General features: G+C 41.5%; 1 protein-coding gene across 1 annotated transcript; it reads right to left on the bottom strand.

Moving 5' to 3' along the window:
• Positions 1-20,744: 20,744 nt before the first annotated feature.
• On the bottom strand, positions 20,745-23,905 carry LOC143710785 (uncharacterized). Its single transcript, XM_077201948.1, has 4 exons — positions 23,827-23,905; positions 22,619-23,206; positions 22,340-22,527; positions 20,745-21,288 (listed from the first exon to the last, which is right to left on the bottom strand). Exons 1-4 carry the CDS (start codon positions 23,833-23,835, stop codon positions 20,745-20,747), a joined length of 1,329 nt encoding a protein of 442 aa, XP_077058063.1. The 5' UTR covers positions 23,836-23,905.
• Positions 23,906-25,196: the final 1,291 nt, after the last annotated feature.

Below are 25,196 nucleotides of genomic sequence, written 5' to 3'. Positions count from 1 at the left end.
ACACTAAATACACTTAAAGTTATGCTTTACTATAATTTAATTACAACTAAATTATGCTTAGGTAAAAAACTAGTTGTTTCAAAATAGCACACTTAAAGTTAACTAATCATTAACACACTTGAAGTATATTGATAATTAGTCTGGCTGCAAGTATACTTAGCATTTTTTTTTTCCACCAGGGAACGCTCCCCACCATTGACTGAATTTTCCAGCTTTCCGTGTTTTCACTATTACGTGGTAGGGGGTGCTATTACGTGTCTTCTGAAAGAGTTCTAAATCTCTCGGTCAAAATGCAGAAAACGTCCTGGTTGCGTATGCAACCCACCGTTCCCTGAAGGAGGGAACGGAGGACGTAGTCGACGTCGACTGAATTGGGATCTCGCTAGAGAGCCTGTCTTCTTCGAGTACTATTGAACGAGCCAATGTAATTGGCGTGCGTGATTCGCATCACACACTCCGCCCCCGCGGCGCGGGTATAAATACGGAAGTGGATGCACGCACTAGTTGCTTTTTCGCTGAGGAGCCGAGAGTAACCCGGGGTCAGCGGTGGTCCAGCGGTAGTGGCAAGGGGACTACGTCCTCCGTTCCCTCCTTCAGGGAACGGTGGGTTGCATACGCAACCAGGACGTTCCCTTTCAGTCGATAACGTCGGACGTAGTCGACGTCGACTGAATTGGGATCACCCTTTGAACACGCCACTAACGCTGCCACCTTCCAGTGCCTAAACCAAAGGCTCCTGATGCCCCCGCAAATTTAAGGCGGGGAAGGACAGGGCTTAGGCCAGGGAAGTCACTGCTGTTCCTACAGGACCACTGGGAAAGCGTTCCCCGTACATTGGAAGGAAGGGACGCTGCGGAAGCCACGTCCAACCCAGAGGGAGGTAACGTGGAAAATACACATATGAACTGGGCGGAAACCGGGCAGTCTAACGTATGGAATGACACTGGGGTGGCTCCAGCCTAAGACGGGGGGAGACACACCGGACAGTGACGGCAGAGAGACTCTGCCGAGGGAAGACACGGGCTCACCGCAGGGAGCCGTATCGTGGAAGAATACACATATGGGGTCGCCGAAGGGACCGCAACATATGGACCCAGTCTAACACAGGTTCCACACTGCTTACGAGTGGTAGGCCTAACACCAGACGTTCCGCACGTCCGACGTCGGAGGGGTGTGGAGGAACTCAACAGGGTTCAATTTTAAGGGAACTCAACTGGAGTAGAAAGGCGCACGTATCCAGTCCATAGGAGGGGAATGGCGCAGCAAGCCGACACTTGAACCGGGCTCACGGTGAAACTGGCTTCATGAGAAGGGAGCCCACGGGAAGCAGCGGTTCAACTAGGTGTCATCCAGCCCCCAACTCTAGAATCTGTTTTAGCAAAGCATATCGTCAACGCCCAGGCGGAGCACTTTACACTCATCATAGAGGAGCTCAACACCTAAGTGGACATGTTGCATCTCGGATCTTTACCGAAATGAAGGCAAGCACTAAGTGCAACTTTGCATGGAAACAGCCTTCCCTCTCTGCTGAATTCCAACAGATATTTGTAGAGCTGGTCTGAGGTCTATGACTTGCATTCTGTACACGTCCAAGCGAACGGACAGAGAAGCCAGGGCTGGATCTGCCTCCTCCAGGGCAGCGCTTGCAGGCTCACCACCTGCTCCTATTACGGGAGAGGTAGGAACCTTGGGCACAATCCGAGCCGGGGTCTCAGCTTGTGAGAGTTAGCCGGCCCAGACTCCAGGCACAATACGTTGACCGAAAGCGAACAAGTCCCTACCCTCTAGTAGAGACCACGCGAGCAGGAGAACTGATATAACAGATTTTTTAACTCACTACCTGCAGTGGCTCAGGGGCGGTCTCTGCAGTGCAGTCGCACCAGGGACAAGGCCCAAGAGGATAAAGAGGGACGCAAGGATTTACAAGACCTTGCTCCTCAGGAACCTGACGATCAGAACGTGCTTCTGCATACTTCTGCAACACGATGAGCGTCGTTTAAACATTGAGGCAACATCATTTTGAGGGTGAAGGAAAACAGCCTACTGCAACCCATTTTGCAGGAAAGAGAGCACTGAAGTGATCGAAAGCTTTCAGGATCTCCTTTGGAGAGAAGACGCACTCAACGACTAGGTTCCACTTCTAAAGGCGTAAGCACGCTACCCAATTCTAGGGGGTGCTCGCAGAAGTGATGGTAACTATCACATGTTCTTGTGATAGCCACCTGAACCTCCGCGTTCAGATGTAAGACCGCCCGGAATCTCCGGGGGCAGAACGCGTGTGCCATCGTGCCCCGTCCCCGAAAGAGTTTTCAGGGGAAGTCAGGAAGGCTGTTGATGGGAACCAGGTCTAGTTGGGCCAATAAGGGGCAACTATAAAGACCTGTTCCTCTCCTGACTTGGCACGTAGGTGCAAGCGACGGGCGCAAAAGACAGGAGCATTGCTCAACACAACATGTGAAGATCACTGGGCTTCAGGAGCATTTTCTGCTCAGCACTTGGGTGTGACAAGTTCACTGAGCTTCAGGAGCATTCCTGCTCAACACCTGAGTGTGATAAACTCACTGAGCTTCAGGAGCATTTCTGCTCAACACTTGAGTGCGAAGAACTTCACAGAGCACGAGGAGCATTTCTGCTCAGCACTGCGTGTGACGAATTCACTGAGCTACATGTGATGAACTCACTGAGCTACAGGAGCATTGCTGCTCAACACCTGAGTGCGCTGAACTTCACTGAGTTTCAGGAGCAATTCTGCTCAACATGAAGAGTGATGATTTCACTGACTTGAGCAGGCGCAAGGCGACCATGAGTCGCAGTCACTTTTAGAAGGCTCACTGGGGTTAAACGCATTTCTGCGGGCCCCTGGGGCAGCTGAGACCCAGTGTTTGTCCAAGGGTAGTCCGCTCGGTTTACACAAACACTGGCGGAAAAATTAAACCGGGGGGGCAACTGAGCGGCCCTGGAATGGTCATGACCCAGCCGGACCCAGGGGATGGAGTCTCCACTTGCCCTGGCTATAACTGTCGTGAGGCTCGATGGCGGCACGATTGAGTAAGCGGGAGGAGTGGAACAAGGCGCCCTCAGAAGCGTCTGACTCCAAGGAGGAGGTGACGGGTGAGTTGTGACATGCAGGGGAAGCTTGCGCAACGGTCGCAATGTCTAACAACTCGAGGCACGAATGCCCGTGTAGTCGGGGGTCGCCCAGGCCCCCGTTAAAACACGCCCTTTGTACCTGGCCCCTCTGTTGAAGAGGGTTTGGCAGCAAACCGGGATGAACTATAGTCACACAGGGTGAGCTGCTCTGCCACTGTCACCTCGGGACTCGATCATGAAGCTAGCGCTGAAGCTGTCACATATGGAGGAAGCCAATGGCTGCAACTACCATATACCCCAGGAGCCTCTGAAAGTTCTTCCAGTGGGACCCTTTCTCACTTCAAACACCAGCTGAACACATTCTCATTGGAGAAACGTGTTAGACCGAGTCCATCTCCAAAACTGAAAAAGAGATACTAAGCCCGTGGGCGAGATTACTCTCTTCCAGTTGACCTGAAGACCCAACGGGCTCTGGAGCACTCGAAGGGAAGGACACTGTACTGATACTCCACCCTTACACGCAACCCACAGGATGGCCTGCGGTGCGGAAGGTAGAGATCTGTCTTTAAGCACATGTCTTTCAGGTTGGAGCTGCAGACCAATCCTGGGCCAAGATGGTCACGACCCACCACCTAGTAGCACGAAGAACGAGTTTACAACTGGCCTTCGTACCGGCTGGAGGAGCGGCTATATCAAATCCTTCGCCAGCAGGATAAGATAAGCACGCACAAGTCAGGAGCACTGCTCAACGCTCGGTGTGATGAATATCACTGAATTTTCAGGAGCACGTCTGCTCAACACCTAATGTGATGACTATCACTGACTTGAGCGGGGTAGCCGAGCCTGAGGTGGGGCAGCAAAGTAGAGAGAGTGGTGTTAGTGTGCTGTGCAACACTTACCTGTCCCCACAAGCGGCAGGGGGCGCGTGAGAAGGCGGATGACCGGGTCCTCGAACGCACCAAGCTGCCTGCTGGCGACCAAGGGGGAGCTGAGGGGTGTAAGGCTATACAGGGTCACACCCGCCAGACTGGCCCTCTTGAGACCCAGGAACAGATGAAATTGCTCTCTCTTTGAAGTGTGGGTACCACTTGCTCCGCTTTTCTTTTTTTTTTTTTTTAGGGAGCCAGCGGCGGAACAGACACACACACAAACAAAGGCTCCACCCGGCCCTCACCCGGGGGGAGGGAGTGATCGTGCCACTCCTAGAGCATCTCATCCATTCCTGGGCGGCCCGCTCCGGAATGCTTTCGCTGTCGCTTGCCACCTGGCTTGGCAGCGCCTGGAGCGGGCTGGGCGTCCCTACTGCGGCCGGCTCCATGCTGAGGCCTGGGTGGAGGCTGCTGCGGAGGGCCAGCAGGAGCGGCGGCCGGGGAACGCCCACGGCGACGAGCAGGCGGAGGAGCTGCCACCGGCGGCGGGTGGAGGCAGCAGCTGGCCACCGGGGCAGGATGTGCCGGATGACCTCCGTCTGCGCTTGAGCGGCAGAGAACTGTTGGATGCAGTTCTCCACCGCGTCGCCGACCAGCCCAACCTGGGAAATTGGGGAGACCAGGAACCGAACCTTGTCCGCATCCGCCATACCAACCAGTCTGAGCCAACGAAGGCGCTACTGGACCACCAAGGTGGACATCGCCAGACCGATCACGCACGCTACGACACCCGTACCCCAGAGGGTGAGGTCGGATGCAGTGCGGTGCTCACCTATGAGCGCACGGTCTGGATTACCCTCGTGCATGCCATGGGTGCCCTAGCCTGCAGCAACGCCATGGCACGCAAGAGGAAGCGGCTTGCCCACAGGCTTTGTAAGCTCTGCCCGTTGGAACGGACAAAACCTCACAGGCCTTAGGGGGGAGACGAGGATCCCCCCAAAAGGCAGCGGCCGCCGGACACAGGTGCACCTGTGTCGACAGACCGCTCCAATGGAGGGACACCTCGCAACCCTTCACCGTTCCTCCATCAAGGGTAATGAGGGGGAAAAGCTATTCAGGCAGTTTCTGGCAGAGAAAGATGCTGTTCACCGCCTGATAAGCTCTCCATGCATTTCGGGAAAGAAAGGCACTGGGGCGGCGAGCTGAGAACCAGCGCGGCCCGCCCCAAGATACCAAACTCCAGATTCCAACCGAGACTGAACGGGACACGGTGGAGGTTCCACTCGAGCCCGGCAGCCTCGGCGGCCCGTTTCAGCATAGCTGATAATTCTGGATCCGGCTCGGGCAACATTGAACTCCCGGAGGGAGACAATGCAGCCGAGTCATCATCTCTAGAAGTCAGCTCACCCTCCGATGCTGCAATCGGCGTCCTGTCCTCCAGTGGAGCCCCGAGTGAAACCGCTGGCCCACCCATTACAGATGGACCAGCAGACAACACAGGAGGCTCCAGGTGGTTGCAGTGGAAGGGAGGAGTGAGGAGCCCACAGGGAATGGTTACCGGGCGGGACATCCAACACTATCCTCCGGTCACCCATCCCACACAGCACCCGAGGGTGGGGCATGGTAATGGGGACTCGCTCTCCGCGAACGAAGGCGAGTCTCGCTCTCAACACTGCGACAGTCATGTTCCCACAGTGAAAACACGAGCTGTCCACAAAAGCTGTCTCAGCGTGCTGTAAGCCCAAACACGTGACACAACAGTTGTGACCATCAGAGAGAGACAGGGAACGACCGCACCCAGAAACGAACGGGCGGAATGACATCTTGAAAAAGACGCAAACGCACCTGTGTTGCTCTTTCAGAAAATAGGACCGTCACCAGTGCCGGAGCACACAGGGGAATGACCGCGGCAACACTGAACAGAGAACTGAAACAGTGAAGCACTCACTTTTCCGCCCTCTAACCAGCCATCAACACACACAAACATTTAGAAATTTGTTGCTGTTAAAACAGCAGTTGAGAGCTCAAAGCTCGCGATCACCGCTGCACTCGCGCTGTAGAACACCAGCACTGGGAGAGTCTTCCTGAAGAACACCGACACACTCGCTCGTTGTAGACAACAGCACTCTCAGAGACATCAAACGATCGGCTCCGAAGCGAAAGGCAACTAGTGCGTGCATCCACTTCCGTATTTATACCCGCGCCGTGGGGGCGGAGTGTGTGATGCGAATCACGCACGCCAATTACATTGGCTCGTTCAATAGTACTCGAAGAAGACAGGCTCTCTAGCGAGATCCCAATTCAGTCGACGTCAACTACGTCCGACGTTATCGACTGAAAGGGAACAAGTGATAGCATACATGAATATCAGATGATCAGACGTTGATCAGAATCAGAATATCAGAATATCAGACGTTGATAGCCAACGTCTCCTCACTGACGTCACTCAATTCTAAAACTTGTGTTCCGCCATCTTGAGTACCTGATTCGGCAAGATCGATACGTCAGTCGCAAAGGAACTAGAGCTTATTCTCTGGCCGAGCCCGAACTTGCGGGCCGATATTTCCCGTCACTATCCTCGGGCCGGGCCCTTGATCTAGAGATGTGCACTCCCAATGCAAAAGAGTGCGGCGCGGGACTAGATTTGATGGCCGAGTGCGAGCGGCAATGCACTTTCTGTGTGTGTGCGCGTTGCAGGGAGAATAAAACGATTCGCGGGACTCCCGCAAACTAGAAATATCTATGAATAAAACATATAAAAACTAATACATTTTTGCAGAAAAGCAACAGGAACTAAAACAAAATAGAAAAAAACTTTTAAAACACGTTTGCAGCGTTGAGCGATGTAGCCAATCACAGACATATGTGTTGATTTCTTCAACGCAAAGGCCAATCAGAAGCATTTAAGATAGACTCCCATCACTGCTCAAAACCTCTATGCTCAAAACAGACTTTTTGTTCAGAGCTCTGTATACTGACAAATCCTCTAATAGTAACAAACAAAGTTTATATATTATGAAAGATTCATTGTGCAGTCAGCTTAATTGATATTAACAGAGATGTGAGATCGCGATTAACTGATGTCAGCTTTTTAGGAATTATTAAGGGAGCGCACTTTGCGCGCATTCAGTCAAAATCCTTTAATCATATCATGCCCAACCATGCACGCAGCTGCTTGCTTTAATGTTATAACAGTGGTTTGTGTGTGCAAACTCTCTGTGCAGTGTTCATGTTTTCTGTGGTGAGTGGATGTAAATGATAATGAGCTTACGCTAGCTTAGGGGTGTGCGATATCACAATTTATGATCGTGGATTAAAATATATCCACCATCTGCTTTTGAAGAAATGTCGTAGTATCGTGCATTATATCAGTTGCAGTTCTGGCGCCTCCGTCTCAGCATAGGCTACAATTCGACGTATATTCACATCAAATGTTAACGCAAAGGAACGGGACAATGCAGTTCACATAAGTTCATTATTTGCATGTGCTAACAAGTCATTCACGTGTTGATGCGCGGTTCTAACAAGCGCTTTTCTGAGCGCGTACACCTGAAGCGCACGCGCACTAAGCCTGTCTAACAACAGCGACAGGTTACTGAACGAAGTTATCTTTCTAGTCTTATTGCGCGAATACTGTCAAATACACACAGGGTTTACATAAACAAAGTTGGTTATGTATAGAGTGAAACAAACAGAGAAAATCTGCTTCCTAGCTAATGCCGTCAGTATTGTAGACAGTACTCGGCAGGTACTCAAGATGGCGGCAGTCAATTGGAAAAAGAGCGGATGACGCAAGAGGTCATGTGACTGATATTCATATATGTTGCATATGTAAAATAATGCCATCATCAACATTAAACAGCATATCAATCAAAACTGCCTAATGTTACTGAATTAAATGTCAACCCAGGACTGATGGACTCAATCTTCTCCATCTGTGTTTTAATTTTCGTTCTGAATTCCATCCGGATATAGTCTTTGACAAAAACACAATTTTCTCAGCCTTTTGCTCACACTGTTGCTTTTTTAAAGAAACGTATCCACATTCAAGTGTTGATAAAAAAGAATGCATGTAGCTAGAATAAAACAGTATTTAGTTTAAAAGCAGATGCTCTGTTCTTTCTTTTGATATACTATTTTGAATGTTCAGATATTCAAACAATACAATATTTTGGGGGCCATGAAACTTTTGTGAAAATGTTCAATAATGCTGGCGCTGACTGGCAACTTTTTTCAAAAACGCCGGCGGGAAAGAGTTAAGTGTGCTAGAAACATAGTCGAAAAAGTTTACTCTCTTTCAGTACACTTCAATGGCCTTTTATTTCATTAATAATATATTTTCTGCAAGTTTTTACTTGGAAAAATCATGCGTGATATAGTTTCATTTCATGACTTTACAGACATAGCTTCAGCAATCGTTCACAAGAGGGGCAGGATTGTGCATTAAGTAAACAGGGTCAGTCTTGATTTCATGTTGACTTTAAGAGATCAGTGTGTAACCATGATGTAACTTTTTTGAGGCTCCATGCAATTTTAGCTCCTTCACGTAAGATCAAGGCAGGTGCCTATGATCACCGATATCTCCTGACAGGAAAATATATTTTTTTGAATTGTGATTTCTCGTTTTTTGACTGGCTTGTCATGGCAAAGTAATGTTAAACAAGCTTATCCAACCTTGTTAGCTTCAACTGCACGACTAGATGACTCGCTCTTGCCTTATCATGTTAATTAGAAATGCTCATTAAAAGACAAGGACTTTGTGTTAAAATGACCTACATGCATCCGAAGCATTCAGGCCCTTTCACTCCCTGCACTTTTGCATGATAACAAGCTGGACCTCAGCAATCGTTCTTGTAAACGTCATGATGGTGGTTCCAGCGTTGAAATACCTTTTTATTCTGTACATGCTTCTCTTATTTTCTTTTTGCATTGGGAAAAACCAAGTAAAAGCTCAAAGCAAACAAACAAAAAAAAAAAAAAAAGTAATCAAATTCAGCCGAGGCATTGGTTTATAAATGAGGTTTGCGCCAAGCGTCATAACCTTATTTAGATTTCTGTGTACTGAGACCTTGTTCCGGTTCCCAACAGCTCTGCGACAGAATCGGATGAGAATATAAGCTGATGTAAGGAAATTGGCTTGTTATGTGCTGATGCTTTGGAGACCAAACCCTGTGTGGGGAACAGAGTGGGGAGGAAAAAAGAAATCTGTGGTGCAGACTGATGTTTTAATTACTTGAATTGGAATGATAACAACGTTCCTCTCCCGGAATGATGCAAATTAATAGGGTGAGAGAAGAGTCTGCCCTCTCCTGAGTGTGTCTCATTTTCTGAGCATGTGCCGGGGTGTTTGGGATTTTCCCTTCTCTCTGGATTCAGTCTTAGCAGCAGTGAGGATTTTGAAAACAGTCTTTTTGTAAACAGTCTTTAAACTGCATTATATTTTAGTGCTTGCCACCACAGCCAGCTTTAGCTATTCAAAATGAGCATAACCATGGATGATATTCATACAATGAGCCTTGAATATAGTCATTTTTATATCCATTTCATTTGAATGTCATTTTTTTATGTGTAATATTGATGTAGTTGCTGCTTGGAAACCAAGGGTACGTTTACACGACAACTATGCTTAAAACTGAGAAGTTTTTCCTTTGAATTTTCCGCGTACAGACGACACCATTGTCAAAACGATCCCCATTCACACGGATTCGCAAAAACGACCAAAAACGCTGTATTCTGCTGCCAGCGATATATATATATATATATATATATATATATATATCATGACAACGATTTTTAGCATGGGAATGGATATGACAACGTTAATGTATTTGGTCTTGGCGGAATAGATCTGCTACGCTGCTGATATCGCTGGTGCTGCAGAGCAAGTACAGGAACTTGCTACTGCCAATATATGCCGATAGGCTGCTATGAGCAAGTAAGACATGCTGCTACTGCACAAATAGCATATGTAAAATTACCCATAGCAGATCTATACAGGTGGAGCTGGGGAAGGAGGGGAGTTTCAGAGGAACTCTGAAAAGGCGCTGCAAATTGCCATGTACTAAAAAATGTGAATATCATCAGATTGAATTTGGAATGACATGAAGGTGATTCATTTTGGGGGAAATTATTCCTCAAATCTTTTCATTTACCCCTTTTCCACCAAAAAAGAACGGGTTCGGAACTGGTGCTGGTTCAAAGTTGGTTCGGAGTTGGTTCAACTTGCGAACCTCCTCAGAACCTGTTTGTTTTTCCACTGACTAGAGCGCCCAGCGAACGACGTCGTTACGTCACTGTGTACGTCGCTTTACGTCTCAGCTAGAAACGCTTGCAAGTACAACATTACTTTGGGATTATCTCTAACTCGTGAACCAAGAAGGCTTTAAAAACAATTGAAATATGTAAGTCTTTTAATCTTTTCCTTTGATATGTAATCTTTTCTGATTAGTTATGTACACCTGTCTTGTCTTTTTTTTCTCTCCGTTTATTTGTTCTATTTTGTGACTGTTTTCTTCTTTGCTTACATAATGTTTTCAATAAATTTTTTTTAAAAAAAGCTAGAAACGCTTGCGCCAACTTCAAGCATAACAATTACAATGGCGGACTACATCGTGTTTCTGCAAATGTTTCTCCTGGCTTTGCGGTCAGAAAAGATGTTTAGGAGTTTAGGACACATCTAAACCCGCCCCCAGCCCCCGACGTAAGCATGACGTGGTAAAAGAACGGTTCTCTGGTTCTAGTCCAGCAAAGAGTTGGTGCCGCTTTGGAACCAGTTTTCCTGGCCGAGAACCGGTTCTTTGGCTGTCGAAACACAAAGAACTGGTTCGCGCGCAGGCACCGGCTCCGAACCGGCTCTCAAAACGCTTTGGTGGAAAAGGGGTATCTGAGTGTCACACTTCATTGAGCCCCACAAATGTAATCATCAAAATGGATCACATTTGAAATCATGCAGGAAAAATCTGATCTAAATTAGAATCAGCTCCAATCATAGATGTAGAAGGAAGAACCAAAGCCTGTAATGATCTGTTTGACAGCAGCTCCATACTGTTTCTATAAAACATGTCTCTGTGGTACAATCTTGGATTACACCGTCTGTCAATCCTTTGCTTTTTTGGATCCATTATCCAAAAATGAGAGAAAGTTTGTTTTGGATGGCTTGTTTTTAACAAGTGCAGTCAGCTGAGTTGGAGTCAGAGCCAAAGTGACAGGATGCTGAAACTGCTATAAAGAAATCCTAGCAGCAGTCCTTTCACAGCCACTTGAAAATAACTTTAAACTATGATGCAGAATATACTGAGAGCCACAGCCAGGAAACAGTGGCAGACAAGCACATCAAGTCAACAGTCACTTTTTTCCCCAGACGTCAGCTCTCCACCAATGAAATGGCACCAACTCAAACTCAGAGCGTGCTGTGATGTGCCAGACGCCACTACAAAAAGAGGATTATAAAGTTCTCAAACCTAAAAACAGACCTCGTTTGTGTTCTCATAAATGAAAAAAAAAAACCTAAAATATATATTATCAAGGCTTATTTTATATAAGCTTTGCTGCAGCCTGCAAAAGTAAAACCTAGTTTTTATTAAAAATAATCTTTGGCATCACTTTACAATAAGGTTCATTAGTTAACATTAGTTAAATACCTTGGTTAACATGAACTAAGAATGAACAGTACTTATTCAGCATTTACTAATCTTAGTTAATATTAGTTTCAACATTTACTAATACGTTATTAAAATCAAAGGTTGTATTTGTTAACATTAGTTAATGCATTGTGAACTAAAATTAACAAACAATGAACAGCTGTATTTTTATTAAATAACATTAACAAAGATTAAAAAATAGTTTAACAAATGTACAGTATTGCTCATTGTTAGTACATATTAGTTAATACATTACTAATAATCATTAGTTAATAATAATGTTAACTAATGAACCCTATTGAAAAGTGTTACCGAATCTTTTTGAGATTTAACAATAATACAATCATACAGTTTGAGATTAATCAATAATACATGGACTCAATGTCGTAGTTTCAAAATATTGGCAGTGCATTTTAAGGAAAGCAAAAATAGAAATAAAACATCAATTGCATGATAATTGTAAATTAAATTAAATTGAAAAAGTATTTTTTTACCTACTTTACATCTTTATATGTAATTTCATAATTCTGTTTGGTAATACTTTATTTTACAGTGTCCTTTTTTTTTTACACGTAATGTAATTACTATAGAAGATTACTATAGATTGAGGAGATTTCCCGTTCTATGTAGCGATATATAAATCAACCAATTATTATTATTATAGTTGTTATGAATCAGTAGAATCAACGGGATCCATTCGCAGCATTTATTAGAATGGTCAAGACAGGCAGGGTCAAACAGAGGCAAACAGAACAGAGAAGGCAAGGCTGAGACAAACCAGGTAGACAGGCAAAGGGTCGAGGCAGGCAGAGAGAATCAGAGTCCAGTAAACAGTCCATGGTCAGGGCAGGCAGAGAAGGGTCAGCAACGATAAACAATCCAAAGGTCAAGGCAATAAATAATCCACAGTGATAAATGCTCAGAATGACAGCCAGGAAAGTCAAGACTTCGCACTGGTGTGGTGCGTGGAAGTGGTTTATATGTGTGTGTGTGTGTGTGAATGAGATGCAGGTGTGTGTAATCAGCGCAGTGCAGGTTTATGGTGTTTGGTGTAATCAGTCCAGGGAGGTGCATGAAGGAAAATTTAGTCCAAGTTAACCCAGGAAGTGCATGGTTAATCGTGACAATAGTAATTACTATAAATTGCGCATAATTACATGCAACACACACCCTAATCCTAACCCTAATCATATAGTAAGTACATGTATAGTTAATTCTTATTACTCAGTACTTAAATGTTTAATTACACTGTAACATGGACACAATGAAAAAAAAAGTGTAACCGGTAACGCTTCCTTTTACAGTGTACATACTATGTACTTATTATATTAATTACAATAACTGGGTGATAACTAGGTACTAACCCTGAACCTACCCCTAAACCTAACCTTAACCCATGTACTTACCTTATATTACCCAGTACTTTCTTAGGTAAGTACACTGTAAGTACACGTAAGTTAACGCACTGTAAAATTAAGTATTATTACCCAGTACTTTCTTAGGTAAGTACACTGTAAGTACACGTAAGTTAACGCACTGTAAAATTAAGTATTATTACCCAGTACTTTCTTAGGTAAGTACACTGTAAGTACATGTAAGTTAACGTACTGTAAAAGGAAGCGTTTCCGTGTAACCTTCTGTTTTTTTTCAAAAAATATGTTTAAAGTGTAATGTGAAATGTACTGACAAGCATTTTTGGTAAACTAAAATATACTTTAATGTCATTTCAATTGAAATTAGCATGTCATGTCTTTAAATATATTGTAATTACAGCAGGTGCCACACTGAATCATGCAGTCATGTTTGATCCCAGTTTGACATTGGTGCATGTTCTGACTCTGAACACACCCGTGAATAAGATGAGATATAGTAACCCCTCTAGACACAACCATCCTATGATATCTAATAGTATTGCTTTCCCTGCCTTTCTCACCCTATTCCATTAGGAAGTTGTTTGATGGCACCTCTCTTTTTTGAGGTTTAAGCCAAAAGTTGCCTGCAGCTAATTCTGATCCTTGATTTATAATCTGTAAGCCCTGCAAAAATGGAACTCTCTCACACTATAACGAGAAATCCAGTGACATAAAAATAAGCGTAGATAGATTGCATCTCCTGGGTGATGTACATAACCAATAGCCAGCCCACTTTGACAGTCCAGGGAACTCTCTATGGATGCAAGTCATTATGTGAAACCAAGAGTTGAAAATATATTCACTAAGATATGTAAATGTCTAGGCCTTCACTGCTAGAAGTGGGTTTAGTAATTCTCAATCATACTATGTGGGACTTTGATTTTCTTTGACAAAATGAAATTGTCGCCAAGATGTCGCTCTTCAGATGAGGTCTGATTGATGGTTTTCTCAGGGCAGAATGTACTCATTAGGAAAATGAGGACAAAATATGTAATAGCTGCAGAGAATTTCCCCCCAAAATGAAAATTCACATGATCTATCTGCTAAACATCTTCTTTTTGTTTAGAAGATTAGCCTTCATAATATTTCTTTTAGTTTTTCTTCTTCATTTTTAAGACGTCTACTTAAAGCCTTTATAGAGTATATAATATAAAGGTATTTTTAATTCATTAATTATGCCTTGTAATGCACCTTATAATGCAATGTATGGTCTTATGAATAATTGTAATCCCTTTTCTATTCATTTTTTGTAATAGTTTTCTATTAATTGTTACACCTTTAGAAAGTATAATGCTTAAAAACAAAACAAACAACCAATTTCAGGTGTAACAAGGAATCTGTAAATTAGAATGCATTTTAACTTTGGTTTCAATTATTTATGAAAAGAACATAATTATAACATCCATTATGAATACCTTCAATAATGCATTTTACATAAAGACTTTAAGTGAAGTGTTGCCAAAGTAGGAAATGCGTTTGAACATTGATGTGACATAATTAAAGTTTTGTCGCAATTAAATCTGTCACAATTACATCCTACATAGGCTCATTGGAAAAACGTGCCTGTACCTAAATCTTTTGAAAAACATTTTTGCAAAAAAACATGCAGCCAATTCACTGCAGCTGAAATGAACACTAGTGGCATTCAAATAGCAACAACTTTTATTCCATATTTATATTGGATTAAGATTTATTTTCGCACTTTTACCATAGCACAAGATTTGTAGACTAATACATTTTGAAGATTGCATCACATAACCAGCTTTATATGTTTGGCTTTGCTGTTGTAGTAAACTTGCTCAGTATACCTCAACTGGTATAGCATCACACTTGCGATGTGGAGTCCCGAGAAACACCAGTCATGATATAAAAGATCTCAAAGATTTGTCCAAGCAAACAATCAGTTAGGTTTAGTCTAGGTGATACGTCATTTTTAAACGCGACAGAGCATTTACCTTTTTTGGACCACTCACCAGACATAATTACTGAACTGCCATGATACTTACAACCAACAAAGTAATAAAACGTTGCCAGATTCACGCTCATCGTTTAAAACTGGGCGAGCTTTTAGCATCACTCATACATTTGACTTTAAACTTGGCGCGAAACATGCAAGAAAAAACACAATATCATTTGTAGAATTGTCAGCACAGGCACATGAAACAAAAATGAAAATCTCTTTTACATCTTTCCCTACATGGTGTAGTTTGTGGCCAGGCGGTCACCTTTTTTTCCATTTTTTTTCCCCCATCAGATTGGGAATGGGCCAGAAAGACCTGGGTCTGGCTTCCCGTAAGACTCTTATCTTCTGTCTCATCAGGGAAGCCAATCACCAAAGGTGCTTTTAAGAGTGTGTTTGTGCCGAGAACAGACTTAGTCCCTCATCAGCGCAGACAGACCCATCTAGGTTCATCAAAATCAGGGATTCTGGGTAGTGGACACTCCTTTCCTAAAGACTCGATAACAACCTGAATTGAGGTGCAGGATCAATGCCACAAACCTCACCCTAATTTATTTAATCAACATGGGGAAGAGAACTAAAGAGACAAAGTACTGCAGGATTTCCTCTTTCAGCCCTCAAATGCTGAGCAAATTGTTTTTAGATTGAGTATTGAAATTTAAAGAGGTAGTTCACCTAAAAATGCAAATTCATGCATGTTCATTTATATACTCCATGTCATGTCTTTCCAATACTGTATGATTTTCTTTTTTCACACACACACACACACACACACACACACACACACACACACACACACACACACACACACACACACACACACACACACACACACACACACACACACACACACACAAAATAATAATAATCTTTTCTCAAGTCAAATCTCATTAACATTAGGTTATACATCAGTGTTGTGACATTTGCATATATTAAAATCACACAAATGAGATTTTCGCAGAACCAAATAAAAGTCTGTTACCATACCCCTGTGCAAAAGAAGTACACTTTAGCATACTTCTAGTGTACTTATTACAGATATAATATACTTTAAAATAATTTTCTAACTTAATTGCATGTTAACTGTGATTACATGAAAATGTATCATAGTTTACATTTATTTAGCTAAATGCTTAACTACATCTTTGTGTAATTTCATAATAACTAAAATATATATGTTGATGTAATTTCTATTGAAACTTGTGTCATGTATTTCTATAATTACACATTTTTAATGATGAAGTTTAGTACAATTAAAATATATTAACTTTAAATGTAATTTTTAATAATATACTACAGTTAAAATTATAATTATGTACCTAACATGTGCTTTAGTACGTTAGTCAACACATCAAAAAAGTGTTCATCTTTACAACATAACAAGATTATTAAAACAATGATCTAAAAGTACTTTTTAGTAAAACTTTTAATTTGACCTTATTACAAAGTGCACTTTTTAAACATGTATTAAGAAACAATCATGAAAGTGTACTTAAGTGGCCTTTTATTTCATTAATTTTGTATTATCTGCAAATATGATTTAAAAAAAGATACTTTTAAGATTTTAAATATTCTACAAATGCACATTCGCTACAACTAAGCACCCTTTTTTTAACAAAGGTATGGTTTGGCATAAAGAGCCCTTTTTTGTAATTTTTGAGCTTGGCAGTACCAGGTCATCATTCACTTTCTTTGTGTTTTAATGAAAAGGGCAGAGTGAACATCCTAGCCGCCAAATGTATTTGCTTGAGATGATCAAAAAGGGTTGGCATACCAATTTGCATTTATATGCGCGCACTAACCCTTCAATGAAACCATTGCATGTTTTCTTTGCCACACTGGAAAGAAGATGAAGAAATGACACACTTATAACGCTGGATGCTAACAGTTTATTAACCATCACATATGTTATTATGGGCTTGTTTTACATGAGGCTGTGATCCATATTCAGTCCGCAGGCTCAGTGGATAAATATGAGTGCTGTAATTACAGGGCCATTGTGGAGATGTCAGAACAGTAATTGCTGGAGGGACAGTGGGTGAACGAGAGGCACGTCTTTTGCACATGTTTCTCGCGGCGCCATGGCTAACTATGATTAGATGGAAGAGGTTATCACCACTCCGTTCATATGTCTTATTATGAACAGCCTTGCCTATTTAAAAAGAGATAAGATATGTACGGACATTAAGATGTCTACGTACACAGCATAATGTTCCAGATCCGCATCGAGAAGCTGTCATTTACAGATGTTTAGAAACCAGGTGGACAGTAACTAAGTACATTTACTTGAGTACTGTACTTAAGTACACTTTTTGAGTATCTGTACTTTTTTTTTCAGGAAACTTTTTACTTCACCTTCACAAAATATCGATCATCCATTGCAAATAGGTCTTTCTGTTTTGCTGTTTGTTAAAGCAGAATTGCTGTTGGGCAGTTATACAGCTATGGTTGGATAGCTGGGTTTTAAACCAGGTTGGATTTTTATAGACCACTTGATTCAAATGTGCATGAATGGATACACATAGATGTGTACTTCTTTTGTTGGGTTGGTAGGAGTGTTACATAAAAAAAAAGAAAAGAAAAAAAATTATTATGGCTGTCTTTTTTTGTCAATTGAGTTGTTTAATTTCTATAGGTTTTATAACATTCTAAAAGCTCTTAATTCCACAGGTTTTATAACATTCTAAAAGCTCTTAATTCCACAGATACTACTAACTGGTGTATTTACTAGGTTGCTTCAGAGGCATAATTTAATAATGGACTGTAAGTATTACATGCAACAATGAAACAATAATAAAACAATGCATTGGCATTTACTTTTTACTTTTGATACTTAAGTACTTTTAAAAACGAGTACTTCTGTACTTTTACTTAAGTAGAAATCGGTCTTAACAACTTTTACTTGTAATGGAATAATATTTGACCAGTAGTATCTGTACTTTCACTCAAGTAAGGAAGTTGTGTACTTTGTCCACCTCTGTTAGAAACAACATAGGCAATATTTTGACCTTTTTTGTACAGTCATTTTGTATCCACCCATCAGAAATTGTGACAGACTTACAGGAGATACATTATTCCATAATCCTCTTAGTGCCTTAGTTCTCGGGATAATATGTCTATATCAGTATTTATTGTATAGAAAGGATAAGTTGTGTTGGGTTACTGTTACCAAAAATGGCTTTACTTTCTTACATGGATTGGTAATTGTTAAACAGTGAAAGAACAGGACCCGGGGCAGTCATGGTGTGTTAGTTTCTACGGGAGAACCCTATTTTATGAGCACATGTGACTCCACGATGCAGGGCATAATAGAATATAAAATTGAGAGTGTGACTTTAAACGAATATGCACTTTTTTTTTTTCATGGAGCGAAGATTGAATGTGAAAATTGCCTGTCATAATGTCATCAGACATTGTGAGGGGAATATGAGGATAATCAGTGGCTAATCAGTGCTGTGCAGTGTGCTGTGATACGCTAGGCTCCATTGCTATTCTGTTTGCTGCTTTCTCTTTAGCTGATGATTGCACTGGACAACCTAAATCAGATCAATTTATGCCTGAATGCTTAATATATAGCTACCCCTTGTCTTATATATCTTATTATGTCTTGATATTTGAAACTGATGTGTGTTAAATTAATTAAACAATAAGGGAGTCAACCTTCCTTAAATTCGAATTACGAAATGCTAATGCATCATCAGTCATATCAGCACAATAAAAGTTTGCGGTAATCTAATTGTGAGTCAGTAAAGGTTGAATGAAGATCTCAAAGTAACTGCAAAAGCAAGCCGCCAAAATATCTATGCAGAGAACTCTTGTGAAATGCACTGACCTTAATCAAAAGAGCCATGCAATTGGCTACTATTAACTTAGCATGAAATCTACCCCACGTTAGCAGAGTTTTATGAAGACTTGTCTTGTTTCAGACTGATAAAGTTTCCCAATAACCAGTTGTGCTGAAGAGGCATTGGTGACATATCAGCCACTGAATCTTGTTGATATCAATTTGTCAATTTTTTTTAATGTTAGTTTGATTACTATTTAGTTAGTATTAATTATTTTAAATGTTTGTTTACATTACTTTTATACATTTAAGTAACTTTCATTGCATTTATACATTCCTTTGTGAAAACAAAGTTGACTTTTGACTCGGGATTGAATGTGGACTTATTGTGTACTATATATATATATATATATATATATATATATATATATTAACCCTTAAACGCATATCTCGGGTCTTTAGTGACCCGGGACGTAATTTATACCCTTCTCCTCATTCATTTTTTTAAGTTAGACATTAACCTTCTTAGTACTCCTCAATCAATTCATTATAAACAATATAAAAAGCAAACAATAATACAATTATAAAAGAATCCCTGTTTTCCCATTCATTTTATGTAAGAATTGTATAGGGTCGCTAACGACCCGATGTGCGTAACAGTGTAAGTATATTTTTTTTCTGCTCAACAATAATTTAATCTTTGATGACTGAATAAGTGCAATTCACCTTTATTCCACAAGGTGGCAATGACTGATACATAATGATGAAGTGACGTTTCACTCATAGTTACTGCAGGCAAAAAACAAAAGAATAGGAAGTATCATCAGCAAAACTTGAAATGGCTCAGAGATTTACTGCATAGCAAGTACTGAACACATTTAAATATTAGGTCCCTATTTTAACGATCTAAGCGCATGGTTGCAAGTGCACTTAGGGAATCCACTGAATCCACTTTTGCTAGTTTAACGAGGGGGAACATGGTCGGCGTGCCCGGCACATGGTCTAAAAGTGTTGTCCCAATAGACCCTTTGCATGTGACGTCACGCTCTACTCGCGCGAATTCTGAACGCCATGACGGACGGCGGAAGAGCTATTCTGTAGACGGACGGCAAGCCAAAAGAGTACGTGTTTGTGTTCGTTCTGGTTATAAAATGGTTATTTCGTGTTGTGCCGTGGGCTGTGCTAATAGACAGGGTAAAGCTAATATATCGTTTTATCGAATCCCATTTGATGGGGAGAGAAGGCAGCGATGGGTTGCTGCTATCCGCCGAAAGGACTGGCAGCCCTCCAAGTACTCCAGGATTTGCAGCGAGCATTTTTTACTAGGTAAGATTCATGTATTCCCCAGTTACGTGTAATTCATTTTTGTAAAACCATACAGTCATCAATGTCCAGATAGAGACCCAGTCAAAATAAATAGTTGTACCAGGACATTAACAATCAATTGTTTACTTATCCATTAAAATCAGATGAAATGTAACTAAGTTATAAGTTACATAGAACCAATATTTGTGGATGAGAGCTCTTTTAAGACTATCTATTACTATGCATTATATATACTTTTATTCAAGTTATGTATCACTCTACTGTTTTATAAACCTCTTAAAATTGTCATGTGTCAGTTCCCCAACATATTCACACTTTGTATTAAATTGAAACATGCAGGACAAACGTTATAAAAGAAGTTGTATTTGAGTGTACATTATGTAATTTAGGTTGGCTTTTATAAACGTGTTAAAATATGTTTTTGTAAAATAAACCAGCCCTCAACCTTTTGACCGTGCTGTTGTCCCTTATAAAAGGATGTTAAATGTATGTAGAATTACACACTGGCAAATCTTACTAAATAATTCACTTCAACTTTATTAATAGTATCAAATCATAACAAGAGTGATTTCGAAACACAATAGAGAAAGGCCTAGACCACACTGTAATTTACAAAGACCCAACAATTCTAGTGATTCACTTCATGTTTTGAACAACGCCCTACTACTCCTCCAATTCTTGTGAGTCTGTGGACTGTGTTTTGTCTGACAGCAGTCTATCTGGACATGTATATGTCTTGGCCAATAACTCAGATAAAATGGCAGACCTATAGAAGGACTCGACATTCTGCACTGCTTCTGTAAAAAAGTCAGCATCAGGCAAAATTCTCTGTATGAAAAAATTGGATGTAGACCACACCATGAAGTCACAAAACTTCCGCCTCGTCACAAACAACTGGGCTTGCACCTGATAGTGGTATTGATGATCTCTGTTAAGTGCATGTTTACCATCTGTGTTCTCAATGCAGAAATGTTTATTTTCAGTGGCACTGAGGACTCCGGTGTCTTTGGCACAGTGTGGGCACTTGATTTCCAAAATACCATCGCCACAGCAGGAGCAGGACAGCAAGGCATCTGGAGATGCTCCAAGGTATGGACGGGAGGTATCAATGTGGAGACCGGCATCACGAACACTTAGGTCCTGATGATGTTGTGCAGCGTAAGCCTCATACGTCTCTCTGGCTTTTTGTTCATGTTCACATCCCCATCTGTAAAATTAGAAAAATAATGTTATTAAGTCATCGTAGCTCTTTGAGTTCTCTTTTCATTGGATTTGTTCTCTCCCAAAATTGCCCTAATCTTAATAGCACATAATATTCTCTTGTATCATATTCTATCACAGAGTAGTTTAAAAAGGTGTAAATTAAATATAACAGGAATAGGGATGCACAATATTGGATTTTGGACAATATTCGATATGCCGATATTTTCAAACTCATTTTGGCCGATGCCGATGTATATACACATTTTCCCCCTGATATATATACACGTGTGGACCAGCACTGTTTTGTTATTGTGCCTTGAATTGGCACTAATTTAAAAACGAAACTTTTTTTTTTTTACATCTCTTATAAAAAGCTGGTGCGGAAGTGTGCACTTCACTCTCTACGTTAATTTAAGACTTTATTTGAATCATTTAAGACTGCTCTTATGAGAACACTTGACAAAACTGACATTTTGGCATAATTTGTACGTGTTATGTTTTGTTTAAGCCCGAAAGAGAACTCGATACTGACGCGCGTCTTGTCCTCCACACAACCGACATGTTGGAAGTTTAAGTTGCTGGCGCTCATGCTACGTTCATGGTCGTCACGTGCGCATAGTAAACCCACCACCCTATCGGCAAGGCTCATCGGCAGAAATATTAATATCTGCTGATGATGATCATTTTAAGCTTAAGGAATGTTAGGAATAAATAGGAAAAGAGCCTTCACTATACACCTGGGATTAAAAATAGATACGGCACCCGAAGAGATTGAGGGATGCACTCTGTCATCATGTTTGTAATTTAATGTTGATAATTTGTAATACTGACTGTAATAAATATTCCAATGATAAACGCATTTCTTTGTCTTGTGTTTGTTTCTTTGATGTTTTTTTTTTAAGAAAGCAGGGTCCCTCTACATTAGAACACAACATGTATTACATACATTTCCATTGTTGAAACATAAGTTCAAAGCACATCTAATTTCTTTACTCACTTACACTATGGTGAAATTAAAAACAGAAACTATATGTTTGTGTCATTGTCACACATGCCTGGTTGCAACTGTTGAAAATCTGCATAGGTCAGGGTAACAGATCTGCCTAATTAGGGATTTGGAAGGATTTGCAGGGTCTGTCCTTGCAGCTGACTTGAACCTAGATGCCGTCACCCTACCAGCCCTCATGTCAAACCATAGCCTTGACTTTCCCTGTTGTCGTGTCTCTTCCTCAACTTTTACTGCCTACAACATTGTAAATTATAGAAGATGAAATTAATGACATGACACATTCAAACACATTTTAGTCATATGAGATTAAGAGGGATGACTATACCTGCCCTGGTGTGACTTCCATTTCATTGAATACCGCATCACATTTTTTCTCAAGGTCCGAGGCAGACAGCTTCCTGTTCTGAGCACTGTATAACTCAGTCAGGGGCTGTGGTAGACTCAGAGACACCACCTTTGGTTGAAACTGTTTACAGTAGTGCGGCAATATGCGTAGGATACCACTCTTCTCAGAAGGGTTTGGCGTTGCATTATCCAGAGCCTTGTAGAATTGTTCTATAGCTGCTGCAGACACACCCACTTTTTTCCCAGATGGACAACCTGAATGGCTTTGGTGGTTTACACCACAACGCTTTTTGGCAGGATTTGAGAAATCAATTCCGGATCCCTCTTCGTACAAAGCCTTGCCCGCTTTCAAAGGAGGAAGTCCCCACTGTCTGGGCCCATCAGTGCAGCTTTTGTCTCCCAGATGTTTAACAGCAGAGTCTATTGCGTACAGCAAAGCTGTTACGTGGGAGCACACCTCTCCCAGGCCCGCTTTACATGTACAGTGGCCGCACAAGACTGTCCCATCCTTCTTCAAAGATACCCATGGTTGTAGTTGGGTTTCAGACAGTGACTGGCTATGATGCACCTACAATTACAGAAAGTGGCATAAATACATTATTCTTACATGAATGTTATTGTGATGTTATTGTTTATTGCTGCAGTGACGCCATAAATGCACCTTGTGAATACATCACTATGCTGTGTTTACCTGGTCAAATTTTAACATAGGCTACAATTAATATAATCACAGATAAAGATGGCTAGACGTTACAATTATGTGTGGCTACTGATCACAGATACTCCATGGTTTACTGGCTATAATGCACCAACAAAAACAAAAAGTGGCATAATACATTATTCTTACATGAAAGTTAAGTGTGATGTTATTGTTTACTGCTGCATAAATGTACCTTGTGAATACATCTTAATCACTATGCTGTGTTTACCTGGTCAAATTTTAACATAGGCTACAGTAAATATAATCACAGATAAATATGGCTAGATGTTACAATTATGTGTGGCTACTGATCACAGATACTCCGTGGTTTACTGCGTGGATTAAAAAGCCACGGCCGACAATGTCCTCTAAAATTATAGGCACACATATAAATCTTAAATTCTATAAATATAATATAAATCTATATATTATATTATTAATGGTATATATAAATCTTTACTTAAGTAAAAAATAGATTGATGTCTTACCTTTGCCATTATGATGTACCTCCCTCCGCCGTTAGTGTAGCATCGCGTACCTGTAACCCAGCCAGCTACAAAGAACTGGTAAGCATCCAGACTTTTAAAGGCTTTAAGATCAGCACCCGTGTATGGTGATACCCCGTTTACCACATAGTGGTACAAATCGTGTGGGCTGAAGTCGGGCAGATTCGGCGATTTTATGAGGTCCGTAAAAACTGAAGAAGGAAGAAGGTATGGGTCGGTATCCAATCCGGCTATCTCCAACTTCTCCAAATACCGCTCTTTGTGAGCACCTACCAGATGCCCTACCTCGACCGATAACGGCACGACAACTTTTTCAATAAAAGAAGCCATGAAGTTTAGTGGTATCTTATCTATTTTAACCTGTTTAACTAATCAAACTTCCCGCGCGTCTACTACTGTTTAGCCTGTGCATCCAGTGATTTTGCCGTCCAGCATGGCGTCGTCACGTGGTCGTGGTCACGTGTTTGCAAAGGGTCTATTCTCTTAATGAGTAATGGGTGTGTTTTGGGCGTAATTTCCAAAAAAACAATGTGTGTAATTTCCCATTCCCTTTAAAAGCCAGTTGCGCTCGCGCCATGGCGGATTAGCCATTTACATGACGGAATTTGCAAACGGAAAGACTGAACGCATCTCCAGAGAGGAAACGGATCTGTTTGTGCGTGAGGTTAAAGTGCACAAGCAGACCATCTACGGGACAAGCCGGATTCCAACTTATCTTTATGTACACAATATTAATCTTGTACATTGTAATCCTTTTATTTTTATTTGGCATATTTCTGTGCTGCTGCGCTTCCCTGTGTGTGTAATAAGCAGAGTTTAAGCGAGTTGTGCACCTGCCTATGTGTGCATATTACTAACGCGCTCTTTAAATAACAGAAAATATTGCGCCATTGACTTTAGACCTGGTTTGAGTTGATCAATGGCGCAGTCTATTTCAGTTACCTCAAAATAGCAATGCGCCAACAATGCCTGAACATACCTCTTTTTCAGACCAGCACGTCCATGGGCGCAAATGCATTTGCTATTTAAACAACGTGGCGCAGGACGTGAAAATGATAACTGCGTCAGGCTAAAACTAGCAAAAAACACTTTTATTGCGCTTGACGCTGCATTGCGCCGGGTGTATGATAGGGCTCTTAGTGTCACTGTCACTTGATGGTGAATCTGGAGAAGAAACTGTACAAAAATATACAAAAGTGAACAAAATATTGAAATATTGAAAATGATTGACTACAGGTGGACTAAAGTACATATTTAATCATTGTTTTAGTTATCTTTTGTCATGCTTTAAAGTAGTACATTTATTTTTATGTGCTGACTAACATACTAAACACATGTAAACAAGTACTTGA

The sequence above is a fragment of the Siphateles boraxobius genome, unplaced genomic scaffold (genome assembly GCF_051911475.1).
Source record: "Siphateles boraxobius isolate OS27281-9 unplaced genomic scaffold, OSU_SipBor_1 48, whole genome shotgun sequence".
NCBI lineage: Eukaryota > Metazoa > Chordata > Actinopteri > Cypriniformes > Leuciscidae > Siphateles > Siphateles boraxobius.
Note: the sequence above shows the minus strand (reverse complement) of the source record. Positions and strands in the feature narration are given on the sequence as shown.